This window comes from Anarrhichthys ocellatus, unplaced genomic scaffold, assembly GCF_004355925.1.
Source record: "Anarrhichthys ocellatus isolate YVR2014 unplaced genomic scaffold, GSC_Weel_1.0 scaffold32, whole genome shotgun sequence".
In the NCBI taxonomy this organism is placed as follows: Eukaryota; Metazoa; Chordata; class Actinopteri; order Perciformes; family Anarhichadidae; genus Anarrhichthys; species Anarrhichthys ocellatus.
In genome coordinates this window covers 453854-475960 of record NW_022280062.1, presented here as the reverse complement: position 1 = coordinate 475960, position 22107 = coordinate 453854, and the positions used below count along the sequence as shown (strand labels likewise).

The following is a 22107-nucleotide window of genomic DNA, read 5'->3' as shown; positions in this document are numbered from 1 at the left end:
GGGGGGGGGGGGCAAAGAAAAACCTAAGCAAGACAAGGACAAGACTTTCAGAGGGGCAGAGCAGCAGAGAGGAGGCTCACACCATGCCTCGCTGCACACTGTCTGAGGCAATCTAATACACGTAGTCATGTGGTTTGTTGCCATAGCAGCAAAGATCCCAGCCACTCTGTTCATAAAAACATAGTACTAGCAGAGTACAAGCACCCCCCCGCCACCAAACACACTACACCTCCCACTGCAGACAAGCAAAGTTTGCAGAGAAAACTTTTTCAGTCGTAAATATCTTTTATGAGATAATGCTCAGTTGAGAACACAGTGGCACTTCTTGGCCGAGTGGCTCGAAAACACTTTCTGCAAAGACAGTCACTCAGGCGCGGTATTTCAAATTACTTCCGACATTAATTGAAATATCATGCTGCAATTTCCATGGCGTGGAAATTAGAGTTCACCTTGTGTTTAAAAAAAAAAGCAAGCAACAGCATACTTTTGTTTTCCCATTATCAATTATGGAGCTCGAGGAATCCTTAAAATCCAGATTAAGAGGGTAACGATTAAACTAATAGATTAACCTGGAAGTGCAGGTATTTCAGGAAATCACTTCAAAAGATAGCAGTGCAAGCTATAGAAAATATATGTATAATATATATAATACAAGCCAGAGCAGATCCTCCACATAAGAATTAAAAACGCCTGCGTTTTAGGGTCATAAATGACAACAGTGTATTAACACAAATAATAACTGAATGTTTCATCAGTTAAAACAAGGCAATGACAACAGTAAATAACATCTTATCATCTTGAAAGTAATGGATATGCGAGCCCATTCATCTCTTACACAGTGAGTGAATGTAAGAAGTTCACAAACATACACTATTTTTTGTATATTAACATTGGTATCCTTTCCCACATCACAAGCAAAACACATCCACAGTGCCAGTTACGTGACCTTCCGTGGTCTGTTTTCAGTCTCGGAAATAACTGAGATTGATACAATCTATTGCAGGAGCAGATATTAAAGCAGCACAGCCAACACAAAGTGTGCGATGGTGAGGGGGAGGCAAAGATGATCAACATACCTCTCATAAAGCACCATTGTCCTATTCCTTTCCCAGTTACTACAAAAGCCAAGTCCTCCTTCTGGAAACAATTGTTGGCAACGCAAACTCCTCTCTAACAAGGACACGCTGCGACAAAAGCAGCCCAAATGGACGAGCGGGGATATCTGAAATTAGAAACTTGTCGGCCAGGATACAGCCTGTGCTGCCTCTATCTTTAACTACAAATGAGAAGGCTCCACATACTTGCACAGCTTTACTGGCTCTCTAGTTGCAGACCCCGACCCCTCATTCCTGGCATGTGCCCAGCAAACATTAGTCTTTCTCTGTGGCACTGGCACACTGGCACCATTAGAATAATAACTGCCCTTAAAAGAGCAAATCATCGCATGCTATGAACATTGCGGAGTGGACTGATGGGGCCAAGCACTGCCAAAACCAAGCCAAGGGTCTCACAGTAATGCCTCATTCTTTTAATGCTGTACGGACTTCTGTTTGGACAATATTCAACCGCAAGAACGCCTTGTTAGTCAGTTATTTACATCACGAGTCTATTTCTGTGGCAGCGCAATGAAACACAGTGGACAGTGCTGTTCATGTACATCCTCCTTGATGTTGGAACAGATTGTCATGCAACATTTCCAAACACAAGCACTTACTTGAGTTATAGAGCAATCTGTGCTTGGCCGGCTCCGTACAGTACATCGCAGCTGTTACCGCTGATTGGCCGGAGTTATTTTTACATCACGAAGACTATAAACTACACTGGCATCCGAATCCCATCCCCTGACAGGAATAACAAAAATAAAAGCTGTGCCATCGACTTAAGGTTAAGCTCAGAGATGTTGTGCTTTAGTGTTGTAGTAAATGCCGTGTGTAGGTAGTGAGTTTACAGTTTTCTCTTCCTGTCTGGTACCAGCCAGTGATGTCTGCTGGAGGGCCCTCTGCTCTCTGTTGCCTGCTGATGATCACTATGGTTTCAGCTGCAAAAAGGCCAAAACTTCAGCACCCCGATGTTGAATGAGAGTGCAGCTACACATTTTTACAAGTTGTTTACAACGTTGTCTTTTTTTTTTTTAGCTCTTTGCGCACAACATAAAAGTAAATCCTTTAAAGTATCAAAAAATAGTCGAATCACTGGAAGTCATTATATTTGAATGTGTGATGTGACAAACACAGAATTACATTTGCATTTTGATCACATAGCTTGAAAAAGAGCTGCACTCCTGGGCATTGACACGTTGCCCTCTGGACATTAGTGGAAACTAAATTCCACCACAGCAAAGGTAAACAAATGGTAGTGATAATGGCAACAGGCACCTTATGGTACATACTCAGCTCAGACATCACCTGTCACGCCTGAGACACCTGTGTGTATACGCGACACAAAGCTCTCATTGTTGCAGAAACATCCTCCCGCACAAACGACTACACGACACTTTCTAATGTTTTTTTGTTTTTATTCTCGATGCTTTTTTATCGCTGAAACTTGATCGGGGGAAACTCATTTCACCCCAGAGTGACAAAGTAGGTTAAGGTCGCTCCTCCAGCAGCTGCAGCAGCGCACTTTTTAGACTTACCACAATTTATTTCGAGGCATGTCGTGCAACATCACCGGTTTTTTTCCATCCAGGAATCCGACAGACAGACGGCCGGCCGGTTGGTCGTGTCCCGGCGGTGCGATCAGCGTTTCTTTGGTGTCGGGTGCTGCATCGCTGCACGAAGCGGCCGATCCTGTGCCGCTCTCTCCTGCAAAAAAGTGTGGAAATTTTCGGGTAGCGTAGCCTACTGGCTGAGGAGAATAGAGGCAGCATTGCCTCCAGTGTGTGGACCTGGCGATGACGTAATGCGGAATCTCTCCACTTGCGTCAGTGTGCTTCGGCTGCAAATGTTAAAGTTTGATACAAAAGACAAATGTGGTAAACAGAGAAAGTTAAGCTGGTTTACTTATGTGTTTGCACGCAGTTGGACGTGGAAAGACATGCGTGCATTCGCAGGTTTTAAGCGTTTTCTTTTGTTTCGGGAAGATGACGTCATCGAGATAAGTGGTTTTCAATAACTATTTGTGAATGAAAACAATGTTCATTAAAAAATATGACATTACATTAGAACACATACTTTTTTTTTTTATAGAAGATAGATACAGACTCGCTCATTTCTTTTCATTTCCTCCTGTGGTTGAACAATTTAAATTGAAAGTCATTGAATACATCCCTAAATATTTTTTGAGGTATGACCCCCAACACATTACTAATAGTAAATGAAAAAAAAAATCTTAATCTGGAGAGGTTTTGCAACCACAAATACAAAAGGGAAAATGTATCCATCGTGGGTTATATGAGCTATTTTGGTGTCTTACTTGCCCAAATTTTCTCTTCTACTCAAGTAACGTACAGATTAATACATTTTTTAGTAGTAGTGCTGTTGCATCCTAATATGAACGGCTGCTTAAGCCTGGATCTGACTTGTAACACACAAAAAAATGTCCAAGACAATCAAAATAAAAGATATTTTTTGGATTTTAAGTTTGAATTTTAAGCCTATTACAATGAGGATAAAAAATGCATACAGTTATATACATGATAGAGGACATTACTGTCATTGCCAACAATGATCTAAATGAAAATAAAATAAATTCTTATTCTCTATTCTTCAATAAAAATGTGCCTATAACGTCACATGAAGCATAGCAAAGACTCCTAAAAGCACAAACCTTCACTGCTGCTCTTGAACACAACTCGCCCTCTCCAAGATCCAGCCCCTTGTTACTAAGCAACCCTAGTAGAAGATTGACTGCAACTTGGTTGGCAGCAACCAAGGAAACTTTATTGAAAGGCAGGTTTTTTCTTCTTCTTTTTTTACAGGTCAGCTGCAGCGTTGTCATGCAGAAGAACAACACTCTTCTAGATAGCGAACAGAAGGTATATATTCAAAGGTGTATTAATACACACGTAAGTTGATAGTTGACTCTCACTTTCTGTGCCATGACAACGACCACCAAGTGCTCATTAATATGTAATTAGCTCAGTTAATTAACCGTCAACTTAACCTCAGTTTAGAGAGCGAGATGAGTGAAGGACGGCATTAAACTGTTTGTGTTTTCATAAACCCCATCAGAAGACTTTGAGCGATGCCAGACGTTGAGCCACTCAGATTCCCATCAAGGGAAGGACGACCAAGTCAACAAGGTGAGAATAATTAGTTATACTTTAGTAATTAAATGTTCTTTGTTTGTGAAATAGATCAGCTGTGACGTTACACACTAATCGTATTTGTTACTAAGAGTTTTTAAAAGTCCAAACAGCAAACATACACACAGGTGTGTCAGGTGATGTCTGAGCTGAGTATGTACCATAAGGTGCCTGTTGCTACTCTCACTACCTTTTTTCTTTGTTTACCTTTGGCCAGGATTGCTGTGGTGGAATTTAGATTTCATTATATTATCGTGCAAAGACATGTGATGCTCATTCACAACTAAAAGTAACTGCTGGGCAAAATCAAAATAGTGAAGATAATTTAAGACCAAGTTGATGTCAGTGGCAAAAAGTTACCTCCTGTATTTCGATATACATATAATTACTTACAGTAGTAAGTAGATATAAAGACAGGAAACAAACACAAATACATATGGATAATAATAATAGGAATATAACTCACATTAATTGACAAAACTGTACAGAGATGTATATTATATTGTGAATTCTCAATTCTTATCCACGATCGTATCAATCTCATACTGAAAGCTGCAGTGTGAGATAGCAGGTTAGGTGGAGGTAATGTTGTTTTTTCACTGCAAGGCCCACAAGATAGCAAACATGAAATCTGATGGAGATGCTCTGTTACAACAGATGGAGATACTCTCTATAGGGAAATAAATACAAACAAATATGGAGGACAGAAGCTAACCAGTGTGGTCAGGAGTCACCGTGTACATTATTCATTTTGACATTAGGTTTTCGGTTAACACACACAACTTTAACGTAGTATTTATTGAGCTGTCTATGAATATGAAGTTCATTTGGATTACAGTAAGAAAGCTGCCCACACAAAGTTCATCCTGTAGACTGGACTGACTCAGAAATCATATCAAGGAGGCGAATACAGTTTTATGATAATTACCATTAAATATCTAATATCATTAGTGAAATTGCAGGTGAGACTATTGGCCATCAGACTCACTTGGGCCTGCTCTGTGGCTATAATATTCTCTATATATAATACAATATGATACTCCCTGCCAATATGATTTACAGCTTATTCGCCCCGCTGGTGACATATCGCCTCACCACCTTCCTACCCCACTCGCTTCTTTCTCTGTGTATTATTCATCTAAACTGCTCAGCAACAGATGGCCTTTATTTCAGGTCTCCCCACAGTTTTTCCTCGACTGAGTCTGAGTCAGCTCACTTCTAGCCATTGTTCAATTAACGGATCACCGTTGCAAGATATCTGTTATCTCAAGCAGGAAAGGTTCAGTAGTCTCACACACAGATTGTGACCTATTTCATACTGATTTGAGTACGAGTAGTTTGTCTTTAGGTTCTTGACAGTTTTGGTTGTATCTGCTAGGTGGTCATTTACCCGTCTGACTGTTTTAAAGGGGCCGATCAACTACCCCAAATGTGATGCTGTCCTTTTAGACAACTGCCAGGCAACACCAGACATCCCTTTTGGCCAGGCGGGTGTATGATGGCCTGGTGGTGCATGTTTCACCACCGCTTGTGACAATCGATGATGCTCTTGTGGGTGTGTTGCCTACGTTTGGTCCTCCTTTGGGTGGCGCACACTCAGGTTCAGCATGAATCTGTGGGCGGACCCCTTTCTCCAAGGCTGGTACTCCTCACCCTATTAAGTTCAGCACACACACACACACACACACACACACACACACACACACAAAAGTTGGCCCTCAAAATAAATTACTGGAAAATTGGCTAAATTAATTCAATTTGAAATGTCTTTCTTATTATGAACATCTCTCTTCCCCTCTATCTTGTGGCCTTGCAGTGAATAAAAGCATTACTTCCACCTAACCTGCTATCTTACACTGCAGCTTACAGTATGAGATTGATACGATCATGGATAAGAATTGAGAATTCACAATATAATATACATCTCTGTACAGTTTTGTCAATTGTACAGAACTAATGTGAGTTATATTATTGTTTCCCCTCTTATTTTAAAAACATGCTTTTCTAAATAGTCTATATATTTGTGCTTGTTTCCTGTCTTTATTACTACTTACTACTGTAAGAAAATACATGTATATCGAAATAATATAGAGTACAGGAGGTAACGTTTTGCCACCGACATCAACTTGGTGTTAAATTATCTTCACTATTTTGATTTTGCCCAGCAGTTACTTTTAGTTGCGAATGAGCATCACATGTCTTTGTACGATAATACAGACAAAAGACTAAGTCAGAATTTCTCAGATGTTGATCTGCACTGTTTTTTACCCATCATGTCAGCCAGATGGCGTCCTTTCACCACTAAGAATTGTGCCCTTGGGTTTGTCTTGAGATGTTGGTATTAGTCGTCTCTGCTCTGTCACTGATGCTTTATGCAACCAGAATTTTCCCAAATTTAAGTTTCTCAAAGTAAAGTTATTGAAGTAGGGTGAATGTTCCAACTAAGGTCTGTTGTTTTAATATTTGTGGCTTTGTGTAATTATGTAAAAGACATCTGTAGGTAGGGTTGGCTTTCAATTGCTTCTCTGAAAACAACTGTTTGTATGTGATAAACCAAAGTTGCATTAACAGATCTTAATATTTTGTTTGTTTCTCAAGATCAAGCAGATCTTCAAGCCGTCTGCTCTGGTAGACGTCGCACATGTGCTTTGCTTAACAGTCCCTTGCCATGTGTCAACAATGCCGTTTACCATATCCAAGAGCTGAAGATGACGGTGGAAAATTGGTGTCAACAGGTAAACTGATGTCAGATGTGACGCGTGAGAGATTGTAAACAAATATCCGATAGGAGTAAAAGTCTTATTTAAAAGCATTTCTTTTCTTTTTGTCTTGTACCAGTCTGGAAAATATCCGCCAAAGATCAATCAGGACAAGCATCAATACAGCAAAACTTTAAGGTGAAGTCCTCTCACGTTTTTATTTGTTACTATTTACTTTTGTTATATTCAGTAGGATGTAAAAACACAACATGAGTTAAACTCCTTTTTTTAACAGATTTCAGTCCAGAGACTCGGATACTGAGTTGGTGACATCTACGGAATTGTTCGTCGAAGGCATCGCAATTAGTGCCAGAGGTGATCCCCTTTTTCTATCATTTCGAAAATGTTTTTTCTTAGTTTTTGTCAAGCAATAGAAAAGCACTATCGCACTATCCCAAAAGCCAATGTAGATAAAGGAGCAACACATACGTGTGTAGTGGGCACTTCCTTGTAGAAGCTCTCGGTTCAGTTTCTTGCAGTTGTGGCTAGTCAGTGTGACAGTAATTCCTACCAGTCCCAGTTACTGGTTCACATCTTTTGTCTACATGATAATTAAAAAGAAACCATCCAGTATCCACTTCTGCTAATAGAATACCATAGATTTTTAGGGTTTATGTTCATGTGCGCTTTGCAGTTGGTCAGATTATGTCAACAAAGCTTTGCAAATACTAGTTTACTTGCTATTGCTTTTGTTATTGAGTTGAAAGTGCTACACGGTCCAATACAATGCACCAATCCTTTAAAGTTTGTAATCCTCTAGAAAGTTGTCCTTTGTCGCCACTATTGAAGAAAATAAATGATGTCCTGGGAGAGGTTGTGTATCTGATTGAACGGCTGGAGGCTGATCGGCAGTATGCAGAGGAAGCTCTCCACAAAGAGAAGAGAAGAAAAAGATTCTTGGAGAACCAAGTCAACAGTATTTCACTTTGGAAGCAACAAGAGCACTCTTTTTTAGTCCAAAAAGGTCTGTGACTAAGACGTTGGTATCATTTCCTAATGAAAATATCATGATGATGCTGTTGTTCTTCAAAACAATGAATACATGTTTGAATTCATTTTTCACTATTGCTTTTTCTCCAGAGCACGAGGCATGCATTAGAGAAATCACTGAACTGAAGTGGCAGCTAAACCTGGAGAGAGAGAAACTTGACCATGCTCAGGAGAAACTGTCACACACTGAGGTGTGGAACCAGAGTTTACACGACGACATCAACTTTGCCAAAAAACAAATTCCCATCGTAAAAGAAAACCTGGAGCGACAGAGAGGAATTATAAATCAAATCAACAACGCACAAGCTGAGGTAAACTCTAATTCATTTCATTCTTATGTATGTAACCACAGAGAAATAACACCAAATAAGGTCAATTTTCAGATTTGCTTCTTCCTCACACACTAGCTCTTTCTCACTCACTCACCCACTCGCTCTTTTTTAAATCTATTTTAAATCCACAAGTGGCATGGCACGAGGGATTGCAATGTTCGTTGCTCTATTGGTCCAGTCTTTATCCAACACATTGGTCGAGTAAAATCATTCCATTTTAACAAATGACTGGATTGCCATGAAATTTGGTACAGGCATTCATGGTCCCCAGAGCATGCATCCTAATAACTTAAATAATTCTCTGACTTTTCATTTAGCTTTTGTCCTTCGAGTCAGGATGCATCAAAATCCAATGACCGCATTCAGCTCCACTGTACTTTGAGTTGCATGCCTTCTTACAAATATGCCATAAAAGTGTCAATAGAGAGGAGGGTGATGGGGAAAAGATACAGAGGGGTCAACTTTGATATGAAACCTCTGCATCTTTATGGTTGCTGAATGAAACACCAGACTGACTCAATTAGTACAAATTACATGTGTGTGTTTATCAAGTCATTGGCTGTAACCCTTTGGCTTTGATATTCAAGTGTTTACCTTTAATTGATTCGGGTTAATAGATAGGCTTCTGGATTTTCAAATATGTGCCAAAGCTAAGCAAAGAAATGTAAAAAACAACAACAACTCACTGTTGGCTTATAGGTGCAGTTTGGGATTCATATATATTGATATATTGTCTTTAATATCATAACCTTTATGAAATTGTTGTGAAGATAAGTACCATGATCTCGCCCCCCCTTCTTTTCTTCAGGCTGATGAAGTATACTCAAAAACACAAATGGATCTCCTACTGGTTGAGAAGGAGAAAAGAAAGATGGAGCTGGACACCAAGAAGGAAAAGACATCACTGGATTCTTTACTGTTGGTGACAAAGAATCAGCTGGGTGACAAATTGTGAGTATCTAACAGCAGCGAAAACAGACCATCAAAGTAGTACAGCTGAGACAGGAGACCTCTGTCATAAAACTGTTTTAATGCATAATGAGAGTATACAAAGTATATACACCAAGTATCTGACTTCTATTTTAAGGTGGTGGCCTCTGTCCATCTGTTATGTGGCTTCTTTTTTATCTGCTATGACTTTTATTCTTGTGGATTTGTTATTTCCAAATGCTTTTATTCTGTGATGTCTTGAAGGTTTTATGCACTCTAACAAAGTACAAAGTACAGAAAACAACTGAAGCCAAATGTATTTATCCCTTTTGCATACTTTTTGATAACCACGCAGTCCTTAAACATTTCATTTGTAATTGCTACTTAAAGCATTTCTGTATGTGGGATTGTGCCACTGAGAACAGTGTGGCTGTCAGGAGTCTGCTGAAATCATATAAAGGACCCCTCAAACAAAGACACGGTCAACCGCTGCTATAAATCAGTGTGCAACGTATATTAAACTGCACGTATCCATAGCAACAATACTCCTGCTTGATGCTGCATTACCAGATGACGAGCCTCGCTGTAACGGACCGAACCGTTCATTTAACAAACGATTTCAATATACAAATTTTGATATACAAAATGAATGGCTTTTTTATATTTCTTCTTTGATGCTGACTAAGTCAAAACCAGGTCATGGATCATTTAAACTCTCTGAAGGGAAAAAAATCAATACAGGTTTGATTCCTTAACAATACCTTAATTAAGGGTGTATTTTCCTATTTAGTTAAGATAAAATAAGATAATTCTTTACTCGTCCCACAGCGGGAACGTCTGCAGTTTGACATGAGTAAAAAGGAGAGTGCAACAACAAGATGCATCAGTAGAAGCTAAAACGAGTGTGATAAATAAGTAATCAAACAGTAAAGATATAATAAATAAGTAAAGAGTAAAAGAAAATCTAAAATATATATAATCACAGACGGACTGAATGGTTGAGTTCACATTATTGCACATACGAAAAAGGAAACATAAAATGTTGAAACTGCACAGAATATTGATATTGTACAGTGGTATACCTAGATATTGATATTGCACATGAATGAATAATTTGCCAGTTTTTGGTATGTGCACTCTATTGGGAGCAGTGTTGATTGAGCAGTCTGACAGCAGCTGGGAGGAAGGAGCTGCGGTATCTCTCCTTCTCATGCAGCAGCTGAAGCAGTCTGTCACTGAAGGAGCTGCCTAGTGCTGTAAGAGTGTCCTGCATGGGGTGGGACATGTTCTCTATCAGAAAATGATAGTTTAGCCATCATTCTCCTTTCTCCACTACTTCCACTGGATCAAGGGGGGATCCCAGGACCGAGCTGGCCCCCTTAACCAGTTTGTAAAGTCTCTTCCAATCAGCGGTCGAGATGCTGCTTCCCCAGCAGACCACTCCATAGAAGATGGCTGATGCCACCATAGAGTCGAAACAAAAAATAAAAGGTCTTCAGGAGTGCTCCTTGCACCCCAAATGACCCGGGTCTCCTCAGCATATACAATAGATTCTAGTCCGTCCCTTTTTTGTAAAGCGCATTTGTTTTGTCTGTCCTGTTCAGCTTATTGTTGAGGTGATCACCCAGTTATCATGCTGGTTTGTAGATGATTCTTTCGCAATATAGCGAGTATCATGAGCCGCTTGTGTTGTGATACCATCGCTTAACTTGTATTATAAATGTATTATATATAACATTGTGTGATTCCCAACCCTAAGTGAACTCTGGATTTCAAAAACTGCCTTTAATCCACCAACTTTAAGACAAAACTGTGTTTCCTCTCCAGGGGAGATTCAAACCAGTTGAAGATGCTCAAGGAAGGTCTACAGGCAGTAATAAAGAATGCCGAAAAGACGATTGCACTTGCAGAAGAAAAGTGTGCAGCCACAACACAACGTTTCTCTGAAATGATGGAGCTCGAGAAAACTGAAGAAGACCGTGTAAAGGATATTGTCTAGATTTGAATGTGTCAAGTTTCTAAAAAAGGAAGCTTTCAACCGTTTACAAAAGTAGTCCAGTTCATGTTTGTCTCCTTTTATTACAGATTCTGCCAATGAAACTTCAAATTGAGGATGAAATGCGAAAGAATAAGAAATTAAAAGAGAAAGTGATTGCGCTGCAAGAAAACATTGAGAAAACCGTAAGTGTTGTCACAAAAGTGTTTAAATCATGTAAAAAAAAAACATTTCTTCATAACATCGGTGCTGCTTTGTCTACTTATGTGTGTCTTGATAGTTCACTGGGTAGAGCGCGGGCACATAACTGCCAGACTACGATTGGGCTCTCACTGGAGCTATGCATGCTAATAATGTTTGAAATCATGACTCTGTGAGGTGTTTTGGATACGTGCATCCACTCAGTGGCACACTGTATGTTATGTTATCCGCAGAGACGTCACGGGGAAGCAGAGGTTTCCTGCATAGAAGAGCAGCTCCTTTCAAAACGTAATGCTTTTGCAGCTCTTCGTACAGAAAACATGGAGCATGAACAGAATGTGGAAGACTACAAGATGAAAACTTCAGAGAGGTACAATATCAAAGCCAAAACAAAGCAGGAACATGTAACATCACCTATTTGGTATTACTATAAATACAGTGTTCAGCAATTTATGTGAGCTTACCATTACTTTTCTGTGTGATTTTTGTTAGCGAGGAGGCAGTGAAGCAGATGCATGAGGAGAGGAAGCAGATGCTCCAGAAAATCATTGACAATGACGAGGAGTGGGAAAAGGCCAAGGAGGAAGTGACCCGGGTTGTAGCTCAGCACAGTGTCACCCAGACTAAACTGGAAGAGCAGGAGCAGCTCACCTCCAAGGAAGAACAGAGGGCCGGGGTCAGTGACAACATATGTACATGTTCTATGTATACTGCACGGGTCACTGTTTGTAGGGAAATGTGAGATAGCAAATGTCTTCTTCTGTGTTATTTGGGTCTCTCTCTATGCTCTACAGGATGAGATTGAAAGCCTGAGGAAAGTTCTGACAGGTCAGATGACCGCCCTGGAACTGCTGAAGGTAAATTCAGGAGGCGCTTCGGAGAAGAAAAATGCAATCACAACATTATGACACAAACAAAGGAGATTTAAATTGAAATCTTCAAAATATATCCTTGTATTTTTGCCGACTTTTTCATTTTTCCGTGGAACACTTTGATTGTATATGATGAAAGATATGAAGAGGTGAAGCTTCACAAAGCACAGCCTCAATAAAATGGAACATTTTACGTTCCATAAAGATAGTTTTAAATACCTGGCTGTATTCTATTGCATCATTTTATACATTCCCACACCCTTTACATTTCCTGTTACTGCTTTTACCTCCTGTAAATGTTTGAAGCCTCTCGGATAATGACATTCTGCATTGTGTTTTCTATCGCATCAGGGTCAGTGTGCAAATACAAAAGAAGAAATGTATCGACAGCAAAGGAGCTCAGAGCTGACTAAACAAGAACTTCAGAAAGAATTTGAAGATGCATCCACAGCAACAAAAGAACTGGAGACACACGTTGTGGTAATAATACAGCTTAATAATTATAGTCTCAGTCTGAGGATAATTGTACATTAATAAAAAAGCAACAATTTATCAAAGAATGTACCAAAAAAGTATAAATCATCTGCATTTGTGACTAATCTTTTGTTTGTATAGAAAATCAAGAAATTGACAGAACATTTGAAAAAGATTCAGAGTGAACACAGGAACACAGTAGTCAACCTTGAGAAGGAGAAAGAACTCCAATGTGACCACCTGAAAGCTGCTCAGGTAAGAAAAGAAAAGTAAACGGTGGCATAAAGAATTCCTCCTGAGTCAGAGAACAGTCGCCAAGTCAGGTTTACTCTGTAAAGCTCATTGAGCACAAAGCTAGTCCCAGCTATTTATCATGTCATTCTTTTGTTGAACAAAATAATCTCTCTCTCTCTCTCTCTCTCTCTCTCTCTCTCTCTCTCTCTCTGTCTGTCTCTCCAAACACTTTGAAGAAAACACGGTTTCAGCATAAATGCAACTATTTGTTTACAGGATTTAAACGCTGCCGTGTTCAAGAGATATGACGACACCCTGGGCAGGATCAGTGACCTCACGAAGAAGAGCGGAGAATACCGGGATGCTTCAGACAAAATGGAAAAAAGAGTCGAAATCATGTCAGAAGTCATAGCAGAACTTGAGTAAGTTAGTCACACATCGCAAACACTCAAAATAATAGTTCCTAATTGGGACATCTGGGCCTGGCCTACTGGCTGTCTCAAGAGTTAACGTCAAAGCTAAAAGCTTTTCTTTATAACACTTCCTACTCAAATGTTTTTTTAGCTTAGCTTTTAAATAGCCTTCATTCTAACTGGATGGTGAGGTTTTGTCCTTATCTTTTGTACATCTTGTCTGTACTTTTCATTGTTAATCTTTTATCTTTACTGTATGTTTATTGTTCTGTAAAGCACTTTGACTGTCCCCAGCATATGAAATGTGCTACACGAACAAAGCTGCCTCGCCTATAATAAAAATGGGATATTATTGTTGGGGAATACTCAACCTTTCTTCAATATCAGCATTTTTGAAAGACAAGGCATTCATAATCAACCTCTTCTCTAAAAATGTTTAGTATATGTGATGATATATTACTTTAAGTATTTCTTAATTAAATGCCTGGCTTTGAGTATAAATCTACAGGCTCCCCCACTGATCATATGTGCATGATATTCAAAATTTTAGAATAATAATAGTCTTCTTTTGTGTTTGATTTCACCTTCCAGAAGGGTTTTTGATGTGGTGGAATTCAAAAACAAGTCAGCTGCACTCGTAATGAGCACCTTGCAGTCTGATATTAATAACTGCCAACAACGAACACAGCGATCCATGCAGACACACACCGCTCGTGTTACAGCAAGAAAGAAGGAAATGGAAGACAACAAGGTAACAAAATGTTGTTCAGTATTACTTTCCGCGAATACACGACTCTGTTTTGTGTCAAATACTGTGAGACAAGCTGCAGAAAAAAAACATCTCATTGTTTATTTGTTTGTGGATTAGTGTCAGCACATTGCTTGTCACAATACTTCCCTTAAGATGCAGAGAAAAGAGCTGTGTGCAATTAAAATTACAAGCCATGGTCAATCTTGTTTAAGTGCTTTTCCCACAAATGACAACTCACTGTTGTTATAGTCTTTTGTCTGGACAAATTTGATGATGCGTGTCGTGGTGAGATGCTGCTCCTATTTTGTTACCTGTAGGCCAACATTTTCCATCGCAATTGCAATGCACGCATATTGTTCACAATATCAAATAAGCATATGATCTGTTTTTTTTTGATATAGCAGTGGCAGAAATAGGCTCTTGTAAGAACGTAGGTACACTCTGCACAGAATGGCTTTGTGTTTGAACACTCCTTTGTAAGCGAAACCTCTATTTATTGTAAGGTTTTCATCTGCAGGATTATCAGCCCCAGCCAGAGCCTCTTTGCTGATGGGGGTTTCACATGGCTTATCTAATGTGAAATCGCCATGTGGTATATAGTTTCATTAAACGGTGATCAAGAATGCATTAGTTCAAAACAAGAAAAGGCAATGGAGCTTAAGCCGCCATGCATCCAAGTGCAGCAACTTTAAAGAAGTTGTTGGCGTGAGACAATTTAAGAATTAGAAGTCTTCCTCATAGACACAACTCCCATTAGCCAGATAAAAGTTAGCCATGCAAAAAAAAGGGTTTAGTCTCTTCACTTGACGAAATAAGATGAACAACAATACTCCTCACCAAATACAAAGATCAGAGCCTGAAGAGCAAAGGAAATTGGTCACTTTAATCATTGAGACCAATATAAAGCACACATAATGTCTGCATTAGCATAACATAATAAGCAGAGTGTGCATTCAGAAACCACAGTGCATGAAGCAGAATGGTTAGACTCTTTTAGATATTTCTTACAGAAGAGATTTCTTCTGAAACTGCTGACCTCGTACTATACTCTCATAAGCTGCTGTAGGTCACAGCTCCTCTTTCCCATAGAATACAGGTCAGTAAACCTAATATCACGATGGGAGATAGTATGTGGCTATATTAAATACAAGGTAGTTATTCCTAAGCTACGCATACAGGGTATATCAAGGGGAAATAGGTCGACTTGTTGGAATCTCTGGTCGTCTCTATTCACCCCATGCAGTATCTGAAAGTGTTGCGTCTTCCATACACGCACCTGTGTCTTGATTTGACCAGGGCTCGTCGTTTGGCGAGCACAAAGTAAACAATGCAAACTGCCGACGCTACCAGTTTCTTATGGGCAATGAAGTGTAATTTGTTCCATTTACACTTCACAACAGCATCAGATGGGCTTTGTCAGTGCTGCATGGAGTAATTAAACCTGAAATCAATAGCAGGCATTTGTCATGTTTACAGCCCCTCTTTCTGCTGGGTTAAACTCATCACTTTAGTGCTGTTCTGTTTTACTGCAGAGACACACTTCATTATGTCTGCAGGTAGACTTGAGGTATTCACCAGCCACATACATTGTTCAAAGGAAAAGAGGACATGCAGAGAGACACAAACTCACTGTGATTTATTTGCTTGATTTCCCAGAAAAGCATCCATTGTTGTATCCCTGCTACTTATATTGCCTTAATTAACAGCACAAATATTAAAAAGGTGTGTATTGTATTTTACACACACACATCTTACAGCTAAAGTATCTTCTTAAAGGTCAGTGTGTGTTGCTGTACAGTATGCTCAGTGCTGTATATTGACCATCGTGTCTTTGGTGTCTGTACATGCCATGAAAACATTGATCTATGTGTTCATTCATTATGTATTTTACATCTCTACTGAACATAATGTTGCCTCAGCAGTTGTTCTTCTGCCAGTGTAGCTGTGTTCTACTACAAACATATTGGTAAAATGATCACTAACACAAATCCATTTGTTAATTCAGATTGCTCTCATTGCCAAATTTCTATTTAAGTGTGAGAGGCTCCTGTATTCAATCCTTGTTACTTTTTTTTAGTATATTGGTGACAGTTCGGGATGCATGAATCAGACACACCAGATCGGTTTTGAGGGCCGATTGTGACCTTATTAATCGGATCTGGTGTTGTATTAAATATGGTTTCTTTTCCAATGTCATTATAAAATCCAGAGTTTCCGACGTCAGTTACATTAATTTAGTCTCAGAGGGACACCAGCTCAACTTTTTTAGCACCGCAGTGATCGTACATTGGCATTGGATTAGTAGCTATTGACAGATCCTTTGAATTGATCAGAATCAGGATTTTGAGACAAAAAATTCTATCAGTGCATCAGCAGTGATAATGAAGAGTATGTATGTCACAGTGCCTGCTTGTGTCTTGGTGGTTATTCATAATAGCCACCAGTATTTAAGTTTAATATAAAAATAGATATCTGTGCCATAGATATTGTGCTTAGTATGTGTGTTATGTGTTAATGCTTGTTACTATTATTCCTACTACTACTAACATGTTCTTTTGTCTCTCTTTTATTTCTCTCTACGTTAAGGTAACAAACAGTATTAAATACACTGTAAAACCTAGTGGGGAGCTTTTATTATGGGCCCTAAGGGTTTCTTTCCTTTGTTCTTATGTACTGTTGTTGCTTTTTTCTTGTCACGTCCCTTTGTGCTAATAAACTTAACTATAACTATAAACACATTATTTACCTTTACCATCTTACCTGAACTTATTGTTTTCATGTGTTTGTGTAGGTAGCACTAAAATTTGCACTGAAGGAGAACAAACGGCTGGCAACTGAGTACGAAGGTCTTAAGAAGATCCTCATGGAGGCCAAACAAAAGGCAGTGTCTGCACTGAGCGAGAAAAACCGCGCACATAAATCTTTTCATTTTCACACACAGGTACGGTTTATATATCTTTTTTTGTTATGTTCACTGTCACCCCTCTCTTCTGGCCCTGCTGTCTTGTGTTCGCTGCTATTCTCCTTTGCACCAGATAGCTCTTCTTTGCATGGCCAGTATATCTCAGAGGGTTTTAGTTTGGCACCCAGTGCAGCAATCTAATAATGATGAGATAACTTGAGTGGAGGAGGATGATGGATGTGACATAATGTAATGATAGCTATGTAGTTTTGCCACCAAGGGGAGTAAAGAGAGAGGTTGATGGTACATGTAAATATTACACCTTTCCACATTTTCTTGATTATAGTTTTTCTAAAGCGGCCAGAGGTGAAACGGTTTATTACTACAAATGTGCCTTTGCTCACCACAGTCACACACACACCATCGGTTAGGGATCAGCAGCACAGGTTAGGATCAGACAATGAATGTGCCTTCAGTGCTAAAATAGCACGAGAGGTCTTGACTAGTTGAGGGAGACAACTCGGCAGCATTTTACTGTTTAATCTATATAGTTTCTGACACTATTTAACCGGAGTAGAATTACACATGACAAGCATAACACCAGGAAGAAGCCACACTGCTCCTGCAATGAAAAATGTATATTTGTTCCAAAAATGACTAATACCTCCACTTGAGCAATTCCTCATCTAACTGCATGAATGTTATCAAGTGAAAAATGCATGCAAAAATAAAATCCTGTGGACAGGATTTTCCACGCTCGTGATCAAAGCCTGATTTTCTTTTACTCCGGATTCAGCCTTCACCATTTTTGTTTGTTTCAACTCCACACTTGTGTAACGACAGCCTCTCGGCTAGTGTTTTCTGCCTGAATTTAGTTTTTTATAACAAGCTTATAATCAACAATGTTTCCGAAATGTAGATCACATTCAATCTGATTTATACAGCAACATTCAAGCAGCCCTCTTTCAAATTTACAATTATCCTTTTAATGTTTGAATTTTATGTCCCAGTTAGTACATATATTACACAATGTGATTACCATTTGTTTGTCACTGGAGGCAACAAGGTAAATGCATTTAACATTGTCAGGATCATTTGAGAGATCAGAGCATTAGTGTGTGTGCGTGTGTGTGTGTGTGTACATGAGAAGCCTCACATTTGTGTATTTGTAGAGCCCATAATCTCTTCCATTATATTCAAGTGAGGGACACAATGAGTCTCTCTTAAGTATCCTTGAAATATAATCCTGACACCAGGCATTCCTGACATATAGTTCAAATGACAAGTTTAAAACCACCCGTACTATTCATTTAAGATACAGCATATATACACCTTAAATAGAAACTGGCATGAAGTACGGTGAGGTTTCTACTAGTATACATGCATTTCCTTGCAGCGTGCTTTTGCACAACCCATAGTTAATATTCACATTTTAAATGCAGGTTATAGTTCTACCCTTAAAGCTGCCATTATTAACTCTTCACAGGTTGACACTTTGAAATACAGCTATAGGTGCAGCATCTAGTGTCAATCGTGTTATGTTATCTTGAGTGAAGTGTTGTCAACCATGTACCTTGACTGTTAGTGATGGAATGAAACTAAGTAAAGGAAGTACTCTACTTAAGTACAAATCTGAGGTAGTTGTACTTCTACACTGTTAAAGGTGAAACTACCCTTTTATAACGTAGTTCAAATTAGCTCCACCACAGTAAAATGCTGCTTACATTTAATCCAATAATATAATATATATAATAATCACAGGGCCATTTTCCGCAAAAGTACTTTTACTTTTGATACTTTAAGTATCCTTTGTCAATAATACTTTTATCTGAATTATTTCAATGCAGCACTTTAACTTGTAATGGATTATTTTTGATTATAATTTACTACTTTTACTTAAGTAAAGGATCTCAACTCTTTGTCCACCACTGATGGTAGTGTGTTATTTATTCTATATTTATTACAATTGTCACCGACGTCAGATGCAACACAACAATCATGAGATATAAAAAATGTATAATTGAAAAAAATGCAGATTGCAGCTTCAATAATACTTGTATTTCAGATACAGATGTTTTTACTCAACTAAAGAGTTTCATTCAAGCACACAAGTGTTGCATGTTTTGTGGTTTTTGAAGGCTTTGTATGTTCATAGTGGAGGAAGTGTGTCCTATTCATTAATTGTCCAATCAAGACACATGTCAGCTGGTTTATCAAAAATTATAAATAAACGTTTTTCTTTTAAAAAAGAGAATTTAGCAAAACATTACGATATTTGTTCACCAGAATTCAACAAATGTAAATACATTAAAATAAGCAAAACTCTCATTTGTAAATGAAAAAATTAATGATTAATTAGCATCTGATAGCACTTATACTCTTATAGAAATCCTCTCGATTTGTACGTGTAAGCACTGCTTTGCTTATGTAGAGGCTCTCAGCTCTTGGCTTTTAACAGGGAACACCATAAAGAGCATTCTTGTTATTGTCTTTCCTTCAGGAGCTGATGACTGAGCTAATTCGCTTTAGTTTTCAATGCACTGGGGAACACATTGCCAAGCAATGATAAGCTTTGTAGGAAGAGTAGAGAGATGGAGGGGGAAGAAAAGCAATGGCATCTATCAGAATTTAAACCTCTTTGCTTGAAACTGTGTTCAAATAATAAAGCAAGCAGCATGTCTTTCCAAGAGACTAGGAATAATTTCTGGTTTCAGTGGGGGGTTCATGACTCTGTGTGTATGTGTAAAATATGTCTTGAGGGGATTGGTATAAAGTTAAACTGGGTGAAGTAGAAATATTTTACTCATCAGCTTTGCAGTCACAGAGTTTGCCTCGGCTAGAACAAAACTGCTGAAGCATTTAGAGAAAATTAACCCCCCATCCTGGCAGCCAGATGTGACTGGATTCTGATGAGTGCACACGAGTGGGCAGAGAAACCAAGAGACTGTGAAATTCCTGTCAGGCCCGTGTACTGCAGAATGGGCTATTGACTGCTTTCTCTATTCCCCTCCATCATTCTTCTTGAACACTGCCATTAATTTCCTCTCCTGCCTTACCAATTCCTTTTCTCTGCCTTCTCCCCCCCTAGCTCTCTTTGTTGCAGAAGAGGATGCACAGAGCTTTGGTGAAATACTTCAAACAACGCAGCCTCTACGGCCAGGCTGAACTGGACCGGTGCCAGGCTCTCTCTCAAGAGACCGACCAGAAAATACAAACAGCCCAGGTATTTGTACATATACATGTAAAACACGCGGGAAAGCAGCACAACCTGTCACCATTCATTTAAATGGTAAATCCTTCTATTCAACTTTTTCTCCCAGTCTAGGTATTCCACCAGAGGGAAGCGTATTCTTTTGCATACTACAGCAACTCCATGTTATGCATGGCATTGTTTGAGCCTCATCCGGCTAGTCAGTTGCCTTGTGTCTTCTTTGCCAAGCGAGGGCAGTCAGGCAAACATCCACCGAGGCTTTGTGCCTCACTGCTGTGGTGGAGTTACAGACACCACTGTTACATTACATTCTATACATTCAGTCATCAGATCACAGGCTGACGTGATGGATGATGTGTCTGCTACAGTGCCTATGCAGTGACCCCATGTCTGAGGCTGCCTCTCTAGATAACTCTATATACACACAGCACTTTGTGTTTGGTCACATCGCATTAACATTTGAGCCCGTTTCCTGTTTAGCAGGGGTGTTATTCTGACTTTGCGGCTAATTCAGAGTGAGTTCGTTACAACGCATGGAGGATATCATGCAGCTTCTTCTTTGTGAGCAGAGTAACCTTCGGTCCGTCTTGCAGAAGAGTAGCGACATATTCTTACAAGGTTGAGAAGCAAGGATCTTCAATTAGAGGATAATCGGTGTCTAATCTGTGCTGTGATGTGAGATGAGGGCAAAGCGGACGGAGGGACAGTGATGAATCTTTATGAAATGTCCTGTCCAGCATTACCGCAGAGCCAGGTGGCACACAACCATAGCATGGAACTACTTCCACCCTTTTTACTTCTTCAGTAGGGCATCTCAAACCCCTAAGTGGCCATGTTTGTCAGTTGCAATCTGTTGTTTTTGCTGAAAAGAAAATCCCTATTTATTTTTTTTGTTGTTCACCAAAATTCATCAGATATACTGGAGTCCAAATATGCTCAGATTTGATTAGAGTTTTTCCAGGGGAGTACCTAGTGGAAATAACTATTAAGTGGTTTCCTTCTCTGTTCCTCCTCCTCCTCCTGCTGACATGTTTTTCTGATGGGTCTGGTCCAGACATTACAGGGAGCAGCCATGTCTCAGTGGCCCAGCCTCAAAAGGCCCCAGCAGATCACAGCTCAAGGCAGGGAGGAGTGGGGCACAGGGGGAGGAGCTATCAGAGATCCGCAGAGTGTGAAGGACAAAAGAGCTGGTGTAGTCATGCGCACCACACCGTCACCCGTCACAGCTCAGCGCAGGGTCCATCAGAGCAGGCAACACTCACTTTAAACAGGCTCCTCATGAGCAGTCCAGCTCAGCGTCTATCCTCCAAAAAGTACAACCTTTATGAGAAAAAAAAACAACCTTTACGAGCAAGAATAAACACACAATCTGCATAACTACTTAAATATTAAGACCTTTTAATGTGATCCTATCACAAAGAAATGCACTGACAGTGTGCATAATACATGTTGAATTTTAGTATGTCATTACTAAACACAGAGATTCACAATTGCATGATAAATTATCAAAACACTGTGAGAAAGAAACGAAGAAATCAAAGGAATCTAATACCGGTTGTGACTGGAGTTAAACCAGGCCTATACTAATCCATCATGTCCACTTAACCCCACAAGCAGAACGTAAGAGGGGTCAGGTTATCGCTTTCACGGCTAAGGCGTGCTTGAATCAGAAGCCAAATGGCAGTTTGTTCAAAAGTAGCTTGAGGGGAGGAAGGCCTAGGAACCCTAGGGTGGGCGAGTGGGAGGCGGTGGGGAGGGAGACGGGCGGTGGTGGGAGTTGTGGTGGGGGGGGGGGG

At 39.6% G+C, this 22107-nt stretch overlaps 2 protein-coding genes across 13 annotated transcripts in view; one reads left to right on the top strand and one right to left on the bottom strand.

The window, feature by feature from the left end:
- Positions 1 to 2875, bottom strand: part of dtna (dystrobrevin, alpha) — an 18538-nt gene extending 15663 nt beyond the window's left edge. For 7 of the 11 annotated variants that reach the window (XM_031865267.1, XM_031865269.1, XM_031865268.1 and 4 more), the window contains exon 1: positions 1077 to 1701. In XM_031865267.1, coding sequence (XP_031721127.1) covers positions 1077 to 1093 — 17 coding nt within the window. In that variant the 5' untranslated portion in view covers positions 1094 to 1701. The other 4 variants (XM_031865278.1, XM_031865277.1, XM_031865270.1 and 1 more) reach the window with 3 other exon arrangements.
- Positions 2876 to 3873: 998 nt separating this feature from the next.
- The window catches only part of ccdc178 (coiled-coil domain containing 178), a 20295-nt gene continuing 2061 nt past the window's right edge, over positions 3874 to 22107 (top strand). Inside the window, exons 1-19 of one of the 2 annotated variants that reach the window (XM_031865347.1) lie at positions 3874 to 3976; positions 4173 to 4243; positions 6845 to 6981; positions 7085 to 7143; positions 7241 to 7320; positions 7766 to 7969; positions 8086 to 8306; positions 9136 to 9278; positions 11085 to 11238; positions 11343 to 11438; positions 11688 to 11824; positions 11947 to 12130; positions 12249 to 12311; positions 12678 to 12806; positions 12942 to 13055; positions 13311 to 13456; positions 14039 to 14198; positions 16990 to 17139; positions 20189 to 20323. In XM_031865347.1, coding sequence (XP_031721207.1) covers positions 4186 to 4243; positions 6845 to 6981; positions 7085 to 7143; positions 7241 to 7320; positions 7766 to 7969; positions 8086 to 8306; positions 9136 to 9278; positions 11085 to 11238; positions 11343 to 11438; positions 11688 to 11824; positions 11947 to 12130; positions 12249 to 12311; positions 12678 to 12806; positions 12942 to 13055; positions 13311 to 13456; positions 14039 to 14198; positions 16990 to 17139; positions 20189 to 20323 — 2370 coding nt within the window. In that variant the 5' untranslated portion in view covers positions 3874 to 3976; positions 4173 to 4185. Of the gene's footprint in view, positions 4007 to 4172; positions 4244 to 6844; positions 6982 to 7084; positions 7144 to 7240; positions 7321 to 7765; positions 7970 to 8085; positions 8307 to 9135; positions 9279 to 11084; positions 11239 to 11342; positions 11439 to 11687; positions 11825 to 11946; positions 12131 to 12248; positions 12312 to 12677; positions 12807 to 12941; positions 13056 to 13310; positions 13457 to 14038; positions 14199 to 16989; positions 17140 to 20188; positions 20324 to 22107 lie in introns of both variants that reach the window. The other variant, XM_031865348.1, reaches the window with a different exon arrangement.